A 13,429-nucleotide genomic window follows, 5' to 3' on the forward strand; every position below is an offset into this window, starting at 1 on the left:
GTCCACTCAGTTCCAAACGGGCAGTCAGTTTCAAAGGACTGCATACCCATGCAAACTATATGTTTATATTAAAAAGCTATAAAGAGTGCTCAAACAGTGTATACTTTATTTGCTTTAGGAAGCAGCTATGTGGGCCTGAGACAGAAAGTTTGGTCTCCTGAATCAGTAGGAAAAATGTAGGTGGGTGTATGAAGGAACAGTGAAGTCCCCTCCATCAACATTCATAGCTGAAAATCAGCAAGATGCTTATCTGTTCTAGAGATGCAAAGCTGGTTGCCCACAACTCTTTGTGTGTGTGTTCACTGCCCAGGTTGCTAATTCCCAGGTTGCTTTTTTGTTGCCAGTCTGCCCCTGAGCTAGTCATTAGCCTAATTAATCCAATGTTTATTATTCATGAATGTATTGATTCATTCATTTTTGTAATCATTTCACCCTGTTCAAGGTTGTGATGGGTCCAGATCATACCCAGAATCACTGGGCTCAAGGCACTAACACATTCTGGACATGGTGGCAGTCCATCACAGGGCATCACACACAAATCACCCTTACAAATATGGACACCTTTGTGCAGCCAGGACAGGACAAAACACATGCGGTCACAGCGAGAACACATCACACTCCTCACAGTCAGTGACCTGAGGCAGGGATTTAGACGACAAGGATCTATAGGAATATCACACCACACACAATCAGAAAAGACTTACTGACCATGCACCTCTTTGCTCAGCAAAGGTAAACTAACAGTCTTAAAGGATAAATGTATACACTAAAGGTACACTACATGCTTTAAATAAAAGGATTAATGAATACTTAAATTTTCACAACATATGTTTTAAGAAGAAAATGAAAAAAATCTACAACTGCAATGTAACGTTACAATTCTGTACTAAAACAAAAGATGCAAAACAGGGTGAGTCCATTATAATTATATAGTGGATTTAATGAAAACCTTTTACATTTTTTATGCATTTCCAAAACAATTTTATATTTTTTTGTGTTCTACATACAGGTTTGTTTCAGGTTAAAGCTTTTGGTACATTTGATCTCTGCAAGTTATATTTAACTATAGAAAAAAAAAGTGTACTACCACATTTTTGAAGTGCAGATGCGTGACCACTGTTGAGTGCTGGGTGTGACTGATAAGAACCTATTCTACCATATCATTCCACCATATTTCACTGCACCAACATCCATTTTCATTGTAATAAATAGATGCAGTCATTGTAGAACTGCTCCAAAACCCTCTTTTTTTTTAAATCACTTTTTCCAGACTATCGGTTTCATTTGAACAATCTCTGCTTCTGGAAAATGCTGAAAAACAAGATACATACCATTTCCTTATTTGTTTATATTTTTCTTAGATGTAAGTATATCTATATTTTCATATTTTGCAATAATAATTTGATAATCTACTCATCAGTAGTAATCAGATCATTATTTCTACTTATGTATTTCTGTAAAGATGATTTTCTGTTTTAGTCTGTTAGTCACCTTTCAGTCATTAATATTTAATTATTATACATTTGTGTATTACTTTATACAAAGACAAATAAAGTCAATCCAATTTCACTAGCTAGATTTCTAGACTGTTACAAGGAAGGCTAGGTGGACTGCAGTTCTAAAACTCACTTAATACTAAAGGTGTGGTACAAAATTTGTTTCTCACTTTATGCTTTAATGCAAAGTAGTTTTTCTTAAACGTGTGTCATTCACAGTATGCTAACTTCTAGTGAACTAGCCTTTGGAGCCTTTCTTTTGATTTACTTGTGTTAATTTAAAAACCTATTGTAAACAATGATATAGATTAGCATGCTAAATCTGCTGGCTTAAGCTATTGCAAAACTAGCTTGTTTTAAGTTGTAAAAATAATTTTGAAGAAGATAATTTCAGAAAATGGGTGGCACGGTGGCGCAGCAGGAAGCGTCGCAGTCACACAGCTCCAGGAACCTGGAGGTTGTGGGTTCGATTCCCGCTCCGGGTGACTGTCTGTGAGGAGTTTGGTGTGTTCTCCCTGTGTCTCCGTGGGTTTCCTCCGGGTGACTGTCTGTGAGGAGTTTGGTGTGTTCTCCCTGTGTCCGTGTGGGTTTCCTCCGGGTGCTCCAGTTTCCTCCTCACTGTGTACCTCATAGCTCACCAGAACCGTCCTGCTCTAGTGGAGGATTGTAATGTCTGCATTATAAAGAGCTGGGCCCATGACTTCTGGGTTCATTTTTGTACCCAAGTCTAAGAAGGCTTTGGAATGCCACTCCTCTTTCCCAGATGTATGGAAACTGCATGGTGCTGGTCGGCCACAAGGATTTGCCACCACAAGCGTGGCCTTTATGTATATGTCAGACTGGCATTTACTCTGCTCTAAAGAAAAAGTTTGGAGTCTTACAACCAATTTTGGACCTTTGACAGCCGAACACTGTCTGCCATCTGAATGTTACACACTGTTTAAACACTATTCTTTTAACCAGGATATTGAATTCACAATATTTTTTTGCTTCTAGCCTCAGAAGCTCAGTGCCATTCATGGTCCACCTGCTGGGAGTGTGTGCAGAATGCTGGCTGTAGCTGGTGTGAACAAAAGGTGACTTTTGTATACTTTTTTGTAGACTTTTGTAGTATATTTCTAGCATAAATATCTCATAACATCATCACTAATTAAACTACCTTCAAAAATGGCTAACATTTGTAACTGGGCAGGTAATATTTAATCAATTAAAACAGGATTGTGTTTTACTTGTCATTAAAACCAGTGCATATTAAGTTTAGAATTCTTGTGTTCACATTAGATCCTCATATTTTAAGATTAAAATATAATTTGCCTTGTCCCGCCTTTAGAAGGTTCTATAAACTCTCAGACAAAAAGGTCTGGCAGAGGTACATTTTTGGTCACGAAAGATACAAACAGTGGAAATGTACCTTAAAAGTACAACAGTGTTTAAAAGTCCAGTTGTGTTCCCTAAAGGTACATTATATTCTTTTAAAAAATTAAAAGAACATAATATAAGTCCTGGAGATGAAATGTGGTGTATGAAATCAACACAACTTTAAAATCGAGAATTATTATAGAATAATAAGAAGGTCCAAATATGTTCCCTAATTAAAGGTACGAGGGTACCACCACAGTGTTTATGTGTGTATTTGAAGGGTTTTCTGACTCCTGGACAACACATCAACAAGCGATGCGATACTCCGGAGGGTCTTAGGAAAAGGAACTGCTCAGCGATCATTGATCCTAAGCCTAATGTCCAGAGAATTATGGACACAGAACTTGGCAATGTTTCAGGCAGAGTGGTCCAGCTTCAACCACAGAAGCTCCATCTTAAGCTCAGAGTTGGTATGTGCTTCACTTACCTTTGTACATTACATTTTTGGACACTTCCTACAGCCCAGCCCAACAAAAACACAGTCGTTAGGCGGATTGGCTGTGCAAAATTGCCCATCTGTGTAAGTGTGCAAGTGACTGGGTGAGAATAAACTGGCCTCCTGTCCAGGGTTTGTTCCAGCCTTGTGCCTAATAAATCCAGGTAGGCTCATGACAAACCATTGCCCTCATCTGGATGAAGTGTTGTTTTACAGAAGATGAATGACTTAAAGTTCAAATGTTATTAGACACATATTTTATACTGCTCTCAGACTCTCTCAGATTAAAAAAAAACAGCTGCCTTAGATGATACATTGTTGTCTGCATACAATTGTTTACACGCAAAAATGTCTTTAAAATGATACTGAAGAGCAAAGTTATTTCATGATGCTCTGTATAAGTTTATTTTATTCATAAACTGATATTTGTTTTGTCCTGAAGGGGTTCCTCAGACATTCAAAGTAGCATTCAAAAGAGCTGAAGGCTATCCTATTGACCTGTATTATCTCATGGATCTTTCATTTTCTATGAAGTATGATTTGGAGAATGTGAAGACACTGGGACGGGATGTTGTCTCTGCTTTAAAGAATGTTACTCAGGCGGTCAGGATCGGTGAGTAGGCCTCAATGCAATTTGTATTATTTTGAATTGAAGACATTTCTTGGGAGACAGAAGCTGAGCAGTGATGGCAAATTCAGGTTCAGGGAGTAAAAACCGTTCCCAGAATATTTTAACAAGCAAACTGACACCTCGGGGCTGGTTGGAGGTGATTAGAGAAATCAGGCATTTTGAATTAAATCCTGGAGAGAATATTGACTTAAATTTGGCCCCTTTTAGGACAGTGGCATTGTGAGGGATCATATAAAAAATCATATAACTATTCCAGTATATGCATTGTTACATTGATAAATGTCTTGAACATGTTTTTTTTTTGTAGTAGTCCATATAATTTATGTTTTCACTGTACTGTGCTTCTATGTTTGAAACTTTATTTCTATTTACTGCATTTTACTACTTCTTTATACTCTCCACAAGACTATTTTTGAACAGTGCAATCTTTTTTCTTTCTTTCTTATAGACAAACATTCATTCATTCATTGTCTGTAAGCGCTTATCCAGTTCAGGGTCGCAGTGGGTCCAGAGCCTACCTGGAATCATTGGGCGCAAGGCGGGAATACACCCTGGAGGGGGCGCCAGTCCTTCACAGGGCAACACACACACACACTCACACATTCACACCTACGGACACTTATAAGTTGCCAATCCACTTACCAACGTGTGTGTTTTTGGACTGTGGGAGGAAACCGGAGCACCCGGAGGAAACCCACGCGGATACAGGGAGAACACACCAAACTCTTCACAGACAGTCACCCGGAGGAAACCCACGCGGACACAGGGAGAACACACCACACTCCTCACAGACAGTCACCCGGAGGAAACCCACGCAGACACAGGGAGAACACACCACACTCCTCACAGACAGTCACCCGGAGTGGGAATCAAACCCGAGTAGTCACTACGACACTACCTGCTGCGCCACCGTGCCATATGGAAAAACAATGATATTAAAAATGATCAGTCAAATTAAGTTCAGTCTGTCTTCTAGAGAGAAAACAGTTGTGAATCAATGTTATTTAACACATTTAACATATTGAGGGAAGACATAAATGTGATATGTGAAAAAGATTAACAACATTTATTTGTTTCACTTTATTTTTTAAAATAAATTGACAAAATCCAAAAACACACATTGGTAGGTGGACTGGCTGTGCAGAAGTGTCAGTAGATGTGTGTGTGTGTGTGTGTGTGTGTGAGAGTGAATGTGTGAGTGTGGTCTACCTTGTGATCTCTGGCGCCAAGTCCAGTGTGTGTTCCTGCTTGCTCAGTGATGTCATGGCCCACTGCGACCCAGTACTGGATAAGTGGCTATAGAAGATGAATTAATTAATTAATGTATGAATGAATGGATGGATGACTGAATGTACGGTAAAGCTTGCAGAAAAATACCAAGTTTTAGTTTATTTTCTGATTATCATGGAAAAAATGATTTCATGATATTATGTTTTGTAGCTGTGCAACAAACATATGGTTGAATACAACCCCTCAAATGGTAACTTTACAGGCGAAGTCAAACCTTTTTAATTTCAAAGCATGTTAATGAAGATGTAGTATTCCAGTTTATTTTGGAGTATTTAAATACATCCATTTTTCATGAATTTATCATAGAGTATAAAACACAGCTAATGTGTTCAGATGTGAAAGAAACATGCAGTTTTCTTAGGACAGTGAAGATTAAAACATTGAGTGGTTTCATTATATCTACAGGTTTTGGAGCTTTTGTGGACAAGCGTGAAATCCCATATGTGAACACAATGCCAGAAAAACTGGCCAACCCCTGTCCCGAGCACCAGTGTCAACCTGCTTTCAGCTTCAAGCATGTACTCAAACTTACTGACAACATGCAGGAGTTTGAGAGAGAGGTCAGCAAACAAAGTATCTCCAGAAACGAGGACATGCCTGAGTCTGGCTTCGATGGAGTAATGCAAGTGGCTGTGTGTGAGGTAAATGTAAAAGAAGCATGTTTGAATACATAACAAAAACATATATATATATATATATATTTATAACCACTTTCATAAGCAGTTTATATAATCTTTTATAGACAGGTTATTAACAAACAAAATAAAGAAGGGTGGCACGCAGTCACACAGCTCCAGGGACCTGGAGGTTGTGGGTTCGAGTCCCGCTCTGGGTGACTGTCTGTGAGGAGTGTGGTGCGTTCTCCCTGTGTCTGAGTGGGTTTCCTCCGGGTGACTGTCTGTGAGGAGTGTGGTGTGTTCTCCCTGTGTCTTCATAGGTTTCCTCCGGGTGATTGTCTGTGAGGAATGTGGTGCGTTCTCCCTGTGTCTTCGTAGGTTTCCTCCATGTGACTGTCTGTGAGGAGTGTGGTGTGTTCTCCCTGTGTCTGAGTGGGTTTCCTCCAGGTGACTGTCTGTGAGGAGTGTGGTGTATTCTCTCTGTGTCTGAGTGGGTTTCCTCCAGGTGACTGTCTGTGAGGAGTGTGGTTTGTTCTCCCTGTGTCTTCGTAGGTTTCCTCCGTGTGACTGTCTGTGAGTAGTGTGGTGTGTTCTCCCTGTGTCTGAGTGGGTTTCCTCCAGGTGACTGTCTGTGAGGAGTGTGGTGTATTCTCTCTGTGTCTGAGTGGGTTTCCTCCAGGTGACTGTCTGTGAGGAGTGTGGTGCGTTCTCCCTGTGTCTTCGTAGGTTTCCTCCGGGTGACTGTCTGTGAGGAGTGTGGTGTGTTCTCCCTGTGTCTGAGTGGGTTTCCTCCAGGTGACTGTCTGTGAGGAGTGTGGTGTGTTCTCCCTGTGTCTGAGTTGGTTTCCTCCAGGTGACTGTCTGTGAGGAGTGTGGTGTGTTCTCCCTGTGTCTGAGTGGGTTTCCTCCAGGTGACTGTCTGTGAGGAGTGTGGTTTGTTCTCTCTGTGTCTGAGTGGGTTTCCTACGGGTGACTGTCTGTGAGGAGTGTGGTGCGTTCTCCCTGTGTCTTCGTAGGTTTCCTCCGGGTGACTGTCTGTGAGGAGTGTGGTGTGTTCTCCCTGTGTCTGAGTGGGTTTCCTCCAGGTGACTGTCTGTGAGGAGTGTGGTGCGTTCTCCCTGTGTCTTCGTAGGTTTCCTCCGGGTGACTGTCTGTGAGGAGTGTGGTGTGTTCTCCCTGTGTCTGAGTGGGTTTCCTCCAGGTGACTGTCTGTGAGGAGTGTGGTGTGTTCTCCCTGTGTCTGAGTGGGTTTCCTCCAGGTGACTGTCTGTGAGGAGTGTGGTGTGTTCTCCCTGTGTCTGAGTGGGTTTCCTCCAGGTGACTGTCTGTGAGGAGTGTGGTTTGTTCTCTCTGTGTCTGAGTGGGTTTCCTACGGGTGACTGTCTGTGAGGAGTGTGGTGCGTTCTCCCTGTGTCTTCGTAGGTTTCCTCTGGGTGACTGTCTGTGAGGAGTGTGGTGTGTTCTCCCTGTGTCTTCGTAGGTTTCCTCCGGGTGACTGTCTGTGAGGAGTGTGGTGTGTTCTCCCTGTGTCTGATTGGGTTTCCTACGGGTGCTCCAGTTTCCTCCCACAGTCCAAAAACACACGTTGGTAGGTGGATTGGCGACTCAGAAGTGTCCGTAGATGTGAGTGTGTGTGTGTGTGTTGCCCTGTGAAGGACTGGTGCCCCCTCCAGGGTGTATTCCCGCGTTGCGCCCAATGATTCCGGGTAGGATCTGGACCCACCGCGACCCTGAACTGGATAAGGGTTACAGATAATGAGATGAGATGAGATTATTATTACAGTGTAAACAATTATTCAGAGATTTGGTGTGAAATGTTTTATTCCAGAGAAGTCTACAGAGTGAGAAATGTTTGTTCTGTTGAAAGGAACCTGATGTTTGAAGTGATTTCTACTGAAATGTCCTCTAAGGATTATTTTTATATTCAGAATAATTACATTTAAAAAGTAAGATTTTAAATGCAATGTTATAGTTAAGTTTTACGGTGATTCTTCCAACAACACATAAAACCTTTGCTGCAATTGAATGTATTCACTGTGCTGCTCTTTTCAGAAGGAGATTGGATGGAGTAATGTAACGCGTATCTTGGTGTATGTCTCTGATGATATCTTCCACATGGCTGGAGATGGCAAACTTGCTGGTATTGTCAGACCAAATGATGGAAAGTGCCACTTAAATAGCAAGGGGTTCTATGAGAATGCCGAACTCCTGGTATGCTTTTATGTGTGCAAATATGGATGCTTTATAGTGTGTATAAATAGCCTTCAATAAGTGCTAAATATACAGTCATGCTCTTCTTTTTTTTTTTTAATTCCTTCAATCTTACCTTTTTGTTGTGCTTTAGGACTACCCTTCAATTGGCCATCTTTCAGAGGTCCTTGCTAGGAACCATATAAAAATAATATTTGCAGTTACTGAGAATTGTGTGGAGAACTATGAGGTATTTAATAATAATTATCTTAGGCTTATGTCTTGATGTATTATTGCTCCCATTTATACATATCTGTATATTGCAGGCTCTCAGTGAATTAATTCCCCAGTCAGTGGTGGGGATGCTGAAGGTAAACTCCAGTAATGTTTTGCAGCTCATCTCCGATGCTTACAATGTGAGTCCAATGGCTTTTATCATACTCTTTGTAATAAAATAGTTTTATATATATATATATATATATATATATATATAGTATCCCTGCAGACTGCTTTTAGATTTGCTTTTAAAACAGTTATTATTATAAAGTTATTATGAAGTCATGGCTCATTAACTTGAAAGAAACCCTTCAAAGATGACTGAATATTCACAGGATTTGGTTTCCAAGCTTATCCTGGAGCATCATAAAGCTACAGCAGATTTGGACATCTCGTATTCCTCTTGGTGCAGTGATGGCACCCACAGCCAGAGTCAAAAACGAGGAGAGTGCAGGAATGTAGGCTTCAATCAGCAGGTAATAAATTAGACACTACAACACAGTGGAGTTGTTCCTGGCTTTTATAGGATTATCATATATGTAGCATTAAAACTTGCATATATTACTCTACAATAGTACAATAGTACTCTTATTTAACTGTTAAGTTTTAGTTGGAAACAAAAGGGTTAAAACCTCAAAACATAAATATCTAGTCTGGATATTTTTTCTCTGCAGCACCTAAGTAGATGCAATTAAGTAAGATACTAGTGGTGCTGTAGTCAGCTGCTGGACAGAAGGCTTTACACATACATTTTAATGTGTGTTTAATGCAAGTCTGATGTGACAGTGCAGTTAGGTCTTCTGCTTTGTTTTTTCTTATATATATTTGAAAATTTTTAGCACATATTTTACTATGTGTTTTCATAATCATTTACCGAATTTGTATAATTTCATTTGCAGATTAACTTCACAGTCACAGTGAGCAGTTCAGTATGTTTCTCCCACACTAAATCCTTTACAATCAAACCCCAAGGCCTTAATGAGGAGCTTTCTGTAACAGTGGAGATGATCTGTGATTGTGACTGCAGTGACACAGAGCGACACTCAGCTCACTGTCATGGCAATGGAACATATACATGCGGCATCTGCAGGCAAGTCCCCATCCAAACCTTTAATCACCTATAAAGGAGAAATCACCATTTTCTCAACATATTCTTCTTCACATTAAAAACAGCCGTGATTAGGCTCACTGTTAGCCTGGATGTAGTCAGGGATTCTGTACTAAACCTGGAAGAAACCCACATGGACACAGGGAGAACACACCACACTCCTCACAGACAGTCACCCGGAGGAAATCCACTCAGACACAGGGAGAACACACCACACTCCTCACAGACAGTCACCCGGAGGAAACCCACTCAGACACAGGGAGAACACACCACACTCCTCACAGACAGTCACCCGGAGGAAACCCACTCAGACACAGGGAGAACACACCACACTCCTCACAGACAGTCACCCGGAGCGGGAATCGAACCCACAACCTCCAGGTCCCTGGAGTTGTGTGACACTACCTGCTGCGCCACCGCGCCGCCCCTCTAATAAGAACTGCGTAATAGAAAAAATGGAAAATTTATAAGTCGAAAGTTCGAAAGTCCTATTGTTTCTCTCTCTCTCTCTCTCACTTACTCATCGAGTGATGTTTACAAAAGTAGCAAACGGCTCTCAGTGTTTCAGCTGATGTTGAGCAGGGGGAATGTGTGTAATCTAATAAAATAATGTTGACTACATAATAAAACCCACATATCGCTCATAATACACACTGGACCATGTTATTACAATCATAAAGAGTAACCTTATCTCCAGAAACGATGTTCAGTGCTAAAAACGGAGCTAAACCGGCTACAGTTATCAAACACTAACTTTCACACTTGTACATCAGTAACTCTCAAAAACCGGATTCTAACATTTTGTTATCAGCAAAGCTTGGGTTCCACCAACACAAAGTGTAACTTTAGTCATTTAATAACATATCAACCAATGAAAAGCACTTATTACCAAAATCAATGTCTAATGCTAAAAAGTGAGCTAATCCGTCTAAAGTTAGCAGCTGCAAACCCAGGCTCACTGCTCAGGAACTCTCAAAGACTGATTATAATACTTCTGTCAACAAAACTTGGAACTACTGCTCAGACTTGTGTCCTTGTGTCGCTTTTAGGTCACTCTACTGTGTAAATTCAGTCCAGTATTAACTCTTGTATGGCCGCACATTCTCTCTCTCTCTCTCTCTCTCTCTCTCTCTCTCTCTCTCTCTCTCTGTCTCTCTCTCTCTCTCCCCCCTCCTTGCTCTCTCTGCCATATAATAGATTCTTCTTCTAGCTAGTCAACCATCCACCTGTGAGATATGTGCCGTTAAGCGTTACCCGTTTCTCACCAGAGACTTACACCCCTTGATTCAGAAATTGCTTCAGAAGTAACCAGCAGAGGACCTAGCGTATCAGCCACAGAGGCTGTATTCTCCCTATTACAGCTCCGTGGAACATCATTTAAAATAATTTAGAGGCTGTAATTATAAGGTAGAGATACTACATAGTGTTCCTTTAAATATAAGCTCATGATTTAAAACTGCTTTATGACATTTTCTCCACTGTAGATTGGAGACCACTCTTTGTACTGAAATATGTAGTTGGTCGCAGTTCTTTAAGCACATACAACAACCATGTTATGCTCAGAGAATGTTAACATAATTTTTTATATCAACAATAAAAATGGTCATGTTGCCTGGCCATAATCTCTGGGTGGGTTTTAAAATTGTTTGTGTGATTTGTGTGCAGTTGTGATGAAGGACACATTGGTCAGATGTGTGAGTGTGAGAAGCAGCAGAATACAGACTCCATATCGTCCATGGATGCTTTATGTACACCCTCCAACAGCACACAAATCTGCAGCGGTCGTGGGACCTGCCTGTGTGGTCACTGCACCTGCCATGGTCAATACGAGGGCCAGTTCTGCCAGTGTGATGACACCAGTTGCAATCATCATAAAAACCTCATATGTGGGGGTAAAGAAGGCAATGTAGACATTTGCAATATTTAGAATCATGTGCGGCTATCTGTTAAAGGACCCATATCTTAGAAAATCCAGTCTAACTAGATTTAAATTCAACTGCTGTAGTGTATAAACCTTTGTACCATTCACTTACCAGTTCATACAGTTATTAAATGAAAATGAAGCACTGTATATGAATAGATATAACACATATCCATATATCCACCTCTTCTGCCCTCAGCAGTTTAATGCTTTCAAGCAAAGGCTTCATATTCTTTGTTTTTCTCATGATGTTTATGATATTTGGATTGGTTTATATATCAAATCCCCTTATCCATTAAGATTTAATCGTCCTGTATTCGTCATTGTGTCTTTCTCGACATATAATATGGTAGTTTGAATACTTAAATTGTTGTGTACCTGTCTGTTCACTTAAGCTTTCTGTTGGCCTCAGGAAATGGACAATGTAACTGTGGCATTTGTGAATGCCACCCAAACTATAAAGGACCGGCCTGTGAATGTTCTACTATTACAGAGGAGTGCCAGACATCAAATGGAAGTATATGCAGTGGTCATGGTTATTGTGAATGTAATAAATGCATATGCCATCCAGATTTCAAAGGTGAAAGCTGCACTGTGGCCCTGTATCCATGTCTCGAATATAGGTAAGTATTACAACCCCAAGAGCATTTTGCTTTGTTTATCTAAACACCAATTAAACTAAAGTGTGTGCATTAACAGAGTGATTTAACCAAAGACGCCACCTCTAAACCAATAAGCAATTTTATATATGACTTCTTGTCTTGTGTGGGCTATTTCTTTCTTTTCAGGGCTTGTGTTCATTGTATGTTGTCAAATGTACTGGAACAAGAAAGCTGCAAACAAGTCTGTCCCTCTATTGATCTCATTCACTCCCCTGAAACACAAACCTTTTTTTGTCATGATGAAATTATATTTTTTAATGTGGAGGCAGACAGTGAGACCATCCGAATCTTTTATAGGGAAAAGCAACGTGAGTCACACCATCAAAGTCTATTGTATTTTTTAAATTTAATACAAGAAGCATGTATATTTGAACGAAAGCCCAAGTGATCAATGAGCCTACAACCTCTGTATTTCATGTCTTTTCAGATCTGTATCAGTCAGCTATGTTTGGGACCACAGTGATCTTCCTCAGTGGAGTAGGAGGAGTTGTAATTTTGGGATCAGCTCTTATCTTAGTGTACTTGTTGTTGTTTAATCTTTATTACTTCGTCAAAACATAAGGGTAAAGTCACATCTGAGCCTAGACATCTTCGATAGCTTTATATCAATAGCTTGAGTATTAAAAAACTAAAGAAATTTGTTTCCTGCATTCCTAATTTATTTCATTTATACACGACATCCATATTATTATGGTACACAAACATATCAGCAGAATCAGACACAAATGTTCCATCAAATGATTTCATAGGTATTTTTGTTCATGAAAAGGCATTTGAGGGTCCTAAAGCTAATTAATTTAACTGCTTCTGAATGATTGATTTATACAAATGTGTTCATCTGCTGTGTTTGGTGATTTAACAGACATATTCCTTCATATGTTGCTTCATGCTAGATTAGATTAATTAATTATCTAATAATATATTAATATATATAGACAGTTAAATTGTGCTGAAATGTGAAATATTGTGAGGAAGAGGTCATAAAATTTGGCACTGAGCTAAGCTAGCTGTTCTCTTACTCAGCAGCCAACAAAAGAATAAAAATAAATAAAAAAAATTCTAACAATGTTTGATTAATTCATAGTTTTAGCTTAATGTGCAAACTACATTTCCTGTGTTTGTTTGTATTAGTGCGGCATTGCAATAAATAAATAATACATTTTTTAAATGTGCTTAAAGAGAGAGAGAGAGAGAGAGAGAGAGAGAGAGAGAGAGAGAGAGCATTAAAGTAAATCAACAAAATATTTTGAATTTTTTTATATCTATTTGCAGAAGTTGGATATTTTTAAAAGGCATAGAATGTGTGTGTGTGTACTAGTATATGATATGTTTCAAAATGTACAAGACATTATTATATTATTATATATCAAAAATTACAAAAAT

General features: G+C 39.7%; 1 protein-coding gene across 1 annotated transcript; it reads left to right on the plus strand.

Moving 5' to 3' along the window:
* Nucleotides 1–1,230: 1,230 nt before the first annotated feature.
* Nucleotides 1,231–12,635, plus strand: LOC136697115 (integrin beta-7-like). The gene is made up of 14 exons (XM_066672061.1): nt 1,231–1,363; nt 2,493–2,572; nt 3,136–3,325; nt 3,794–3,964; nt 5,678–5,913; nt 7,942–8,100; nt 8,234–8,329; nt 8,406–8,495; nt 8,691–8,831; nt 9,255–9,445; nt 11,129–11,355; nt 11,797–12,007; nt 12,173–12,354; nt 12,474–12,635. Exons 1-14 carry the CDS (start codon nt 1,309–1,311, stop codon nt 12,605–12,607), a joined length of 2,163 nt encoding a protein of 720 aa, XP_066528158.1. The 5' UTR covers nt 1,231–1,308; the 3' UTR covers nt 12,608–12,635.
* The last annotated feature ends 794 nt before the right edge of the window (nt 12,636–13,429 follow it).

This window comes from Hoplias malabaricus, chromosome 5, assembly GCF_029633855.1.
Source record: "Hoplias malabaricus isolate fHopMal1 chromosome 5, fHopMal1.hap1, whole genome shotgun sequence".
Lineage (NCBI taxonomy): Eukaryota > Metazoa > Chordata > Actinopteri > Characiformes > Erythrinidae > Hoplias > Hoplias malabaricus.

What these genes read in the sequence shown, in the direction of transcription:
- LOC136697115 (XM_066672061.1), top strand. Translation starts at nt 1,309, where the DNA reads ATGCTGAAAAACAAGATACATACCATTTCCTTATTTGTTTATATTTTT. An exon ending in ATTGTGTGGAGAACTATGAG is followed by an intron (nt 8,330 to 8,405) that starts GTATTTAATAAT and finishes TGTATATTGCAG; the next exon opens with GCTCTCAGTGAATTAATTCC. An exon ending in CTTTTATAGGGAAAAGCAAC is followed by an intron (nt 12,355 to 12,473) that starts GTGAGTCACACC and finishes ATGTCTTTTCAG; the next exon opens with ATCTGTATCAGTCAGCTATG.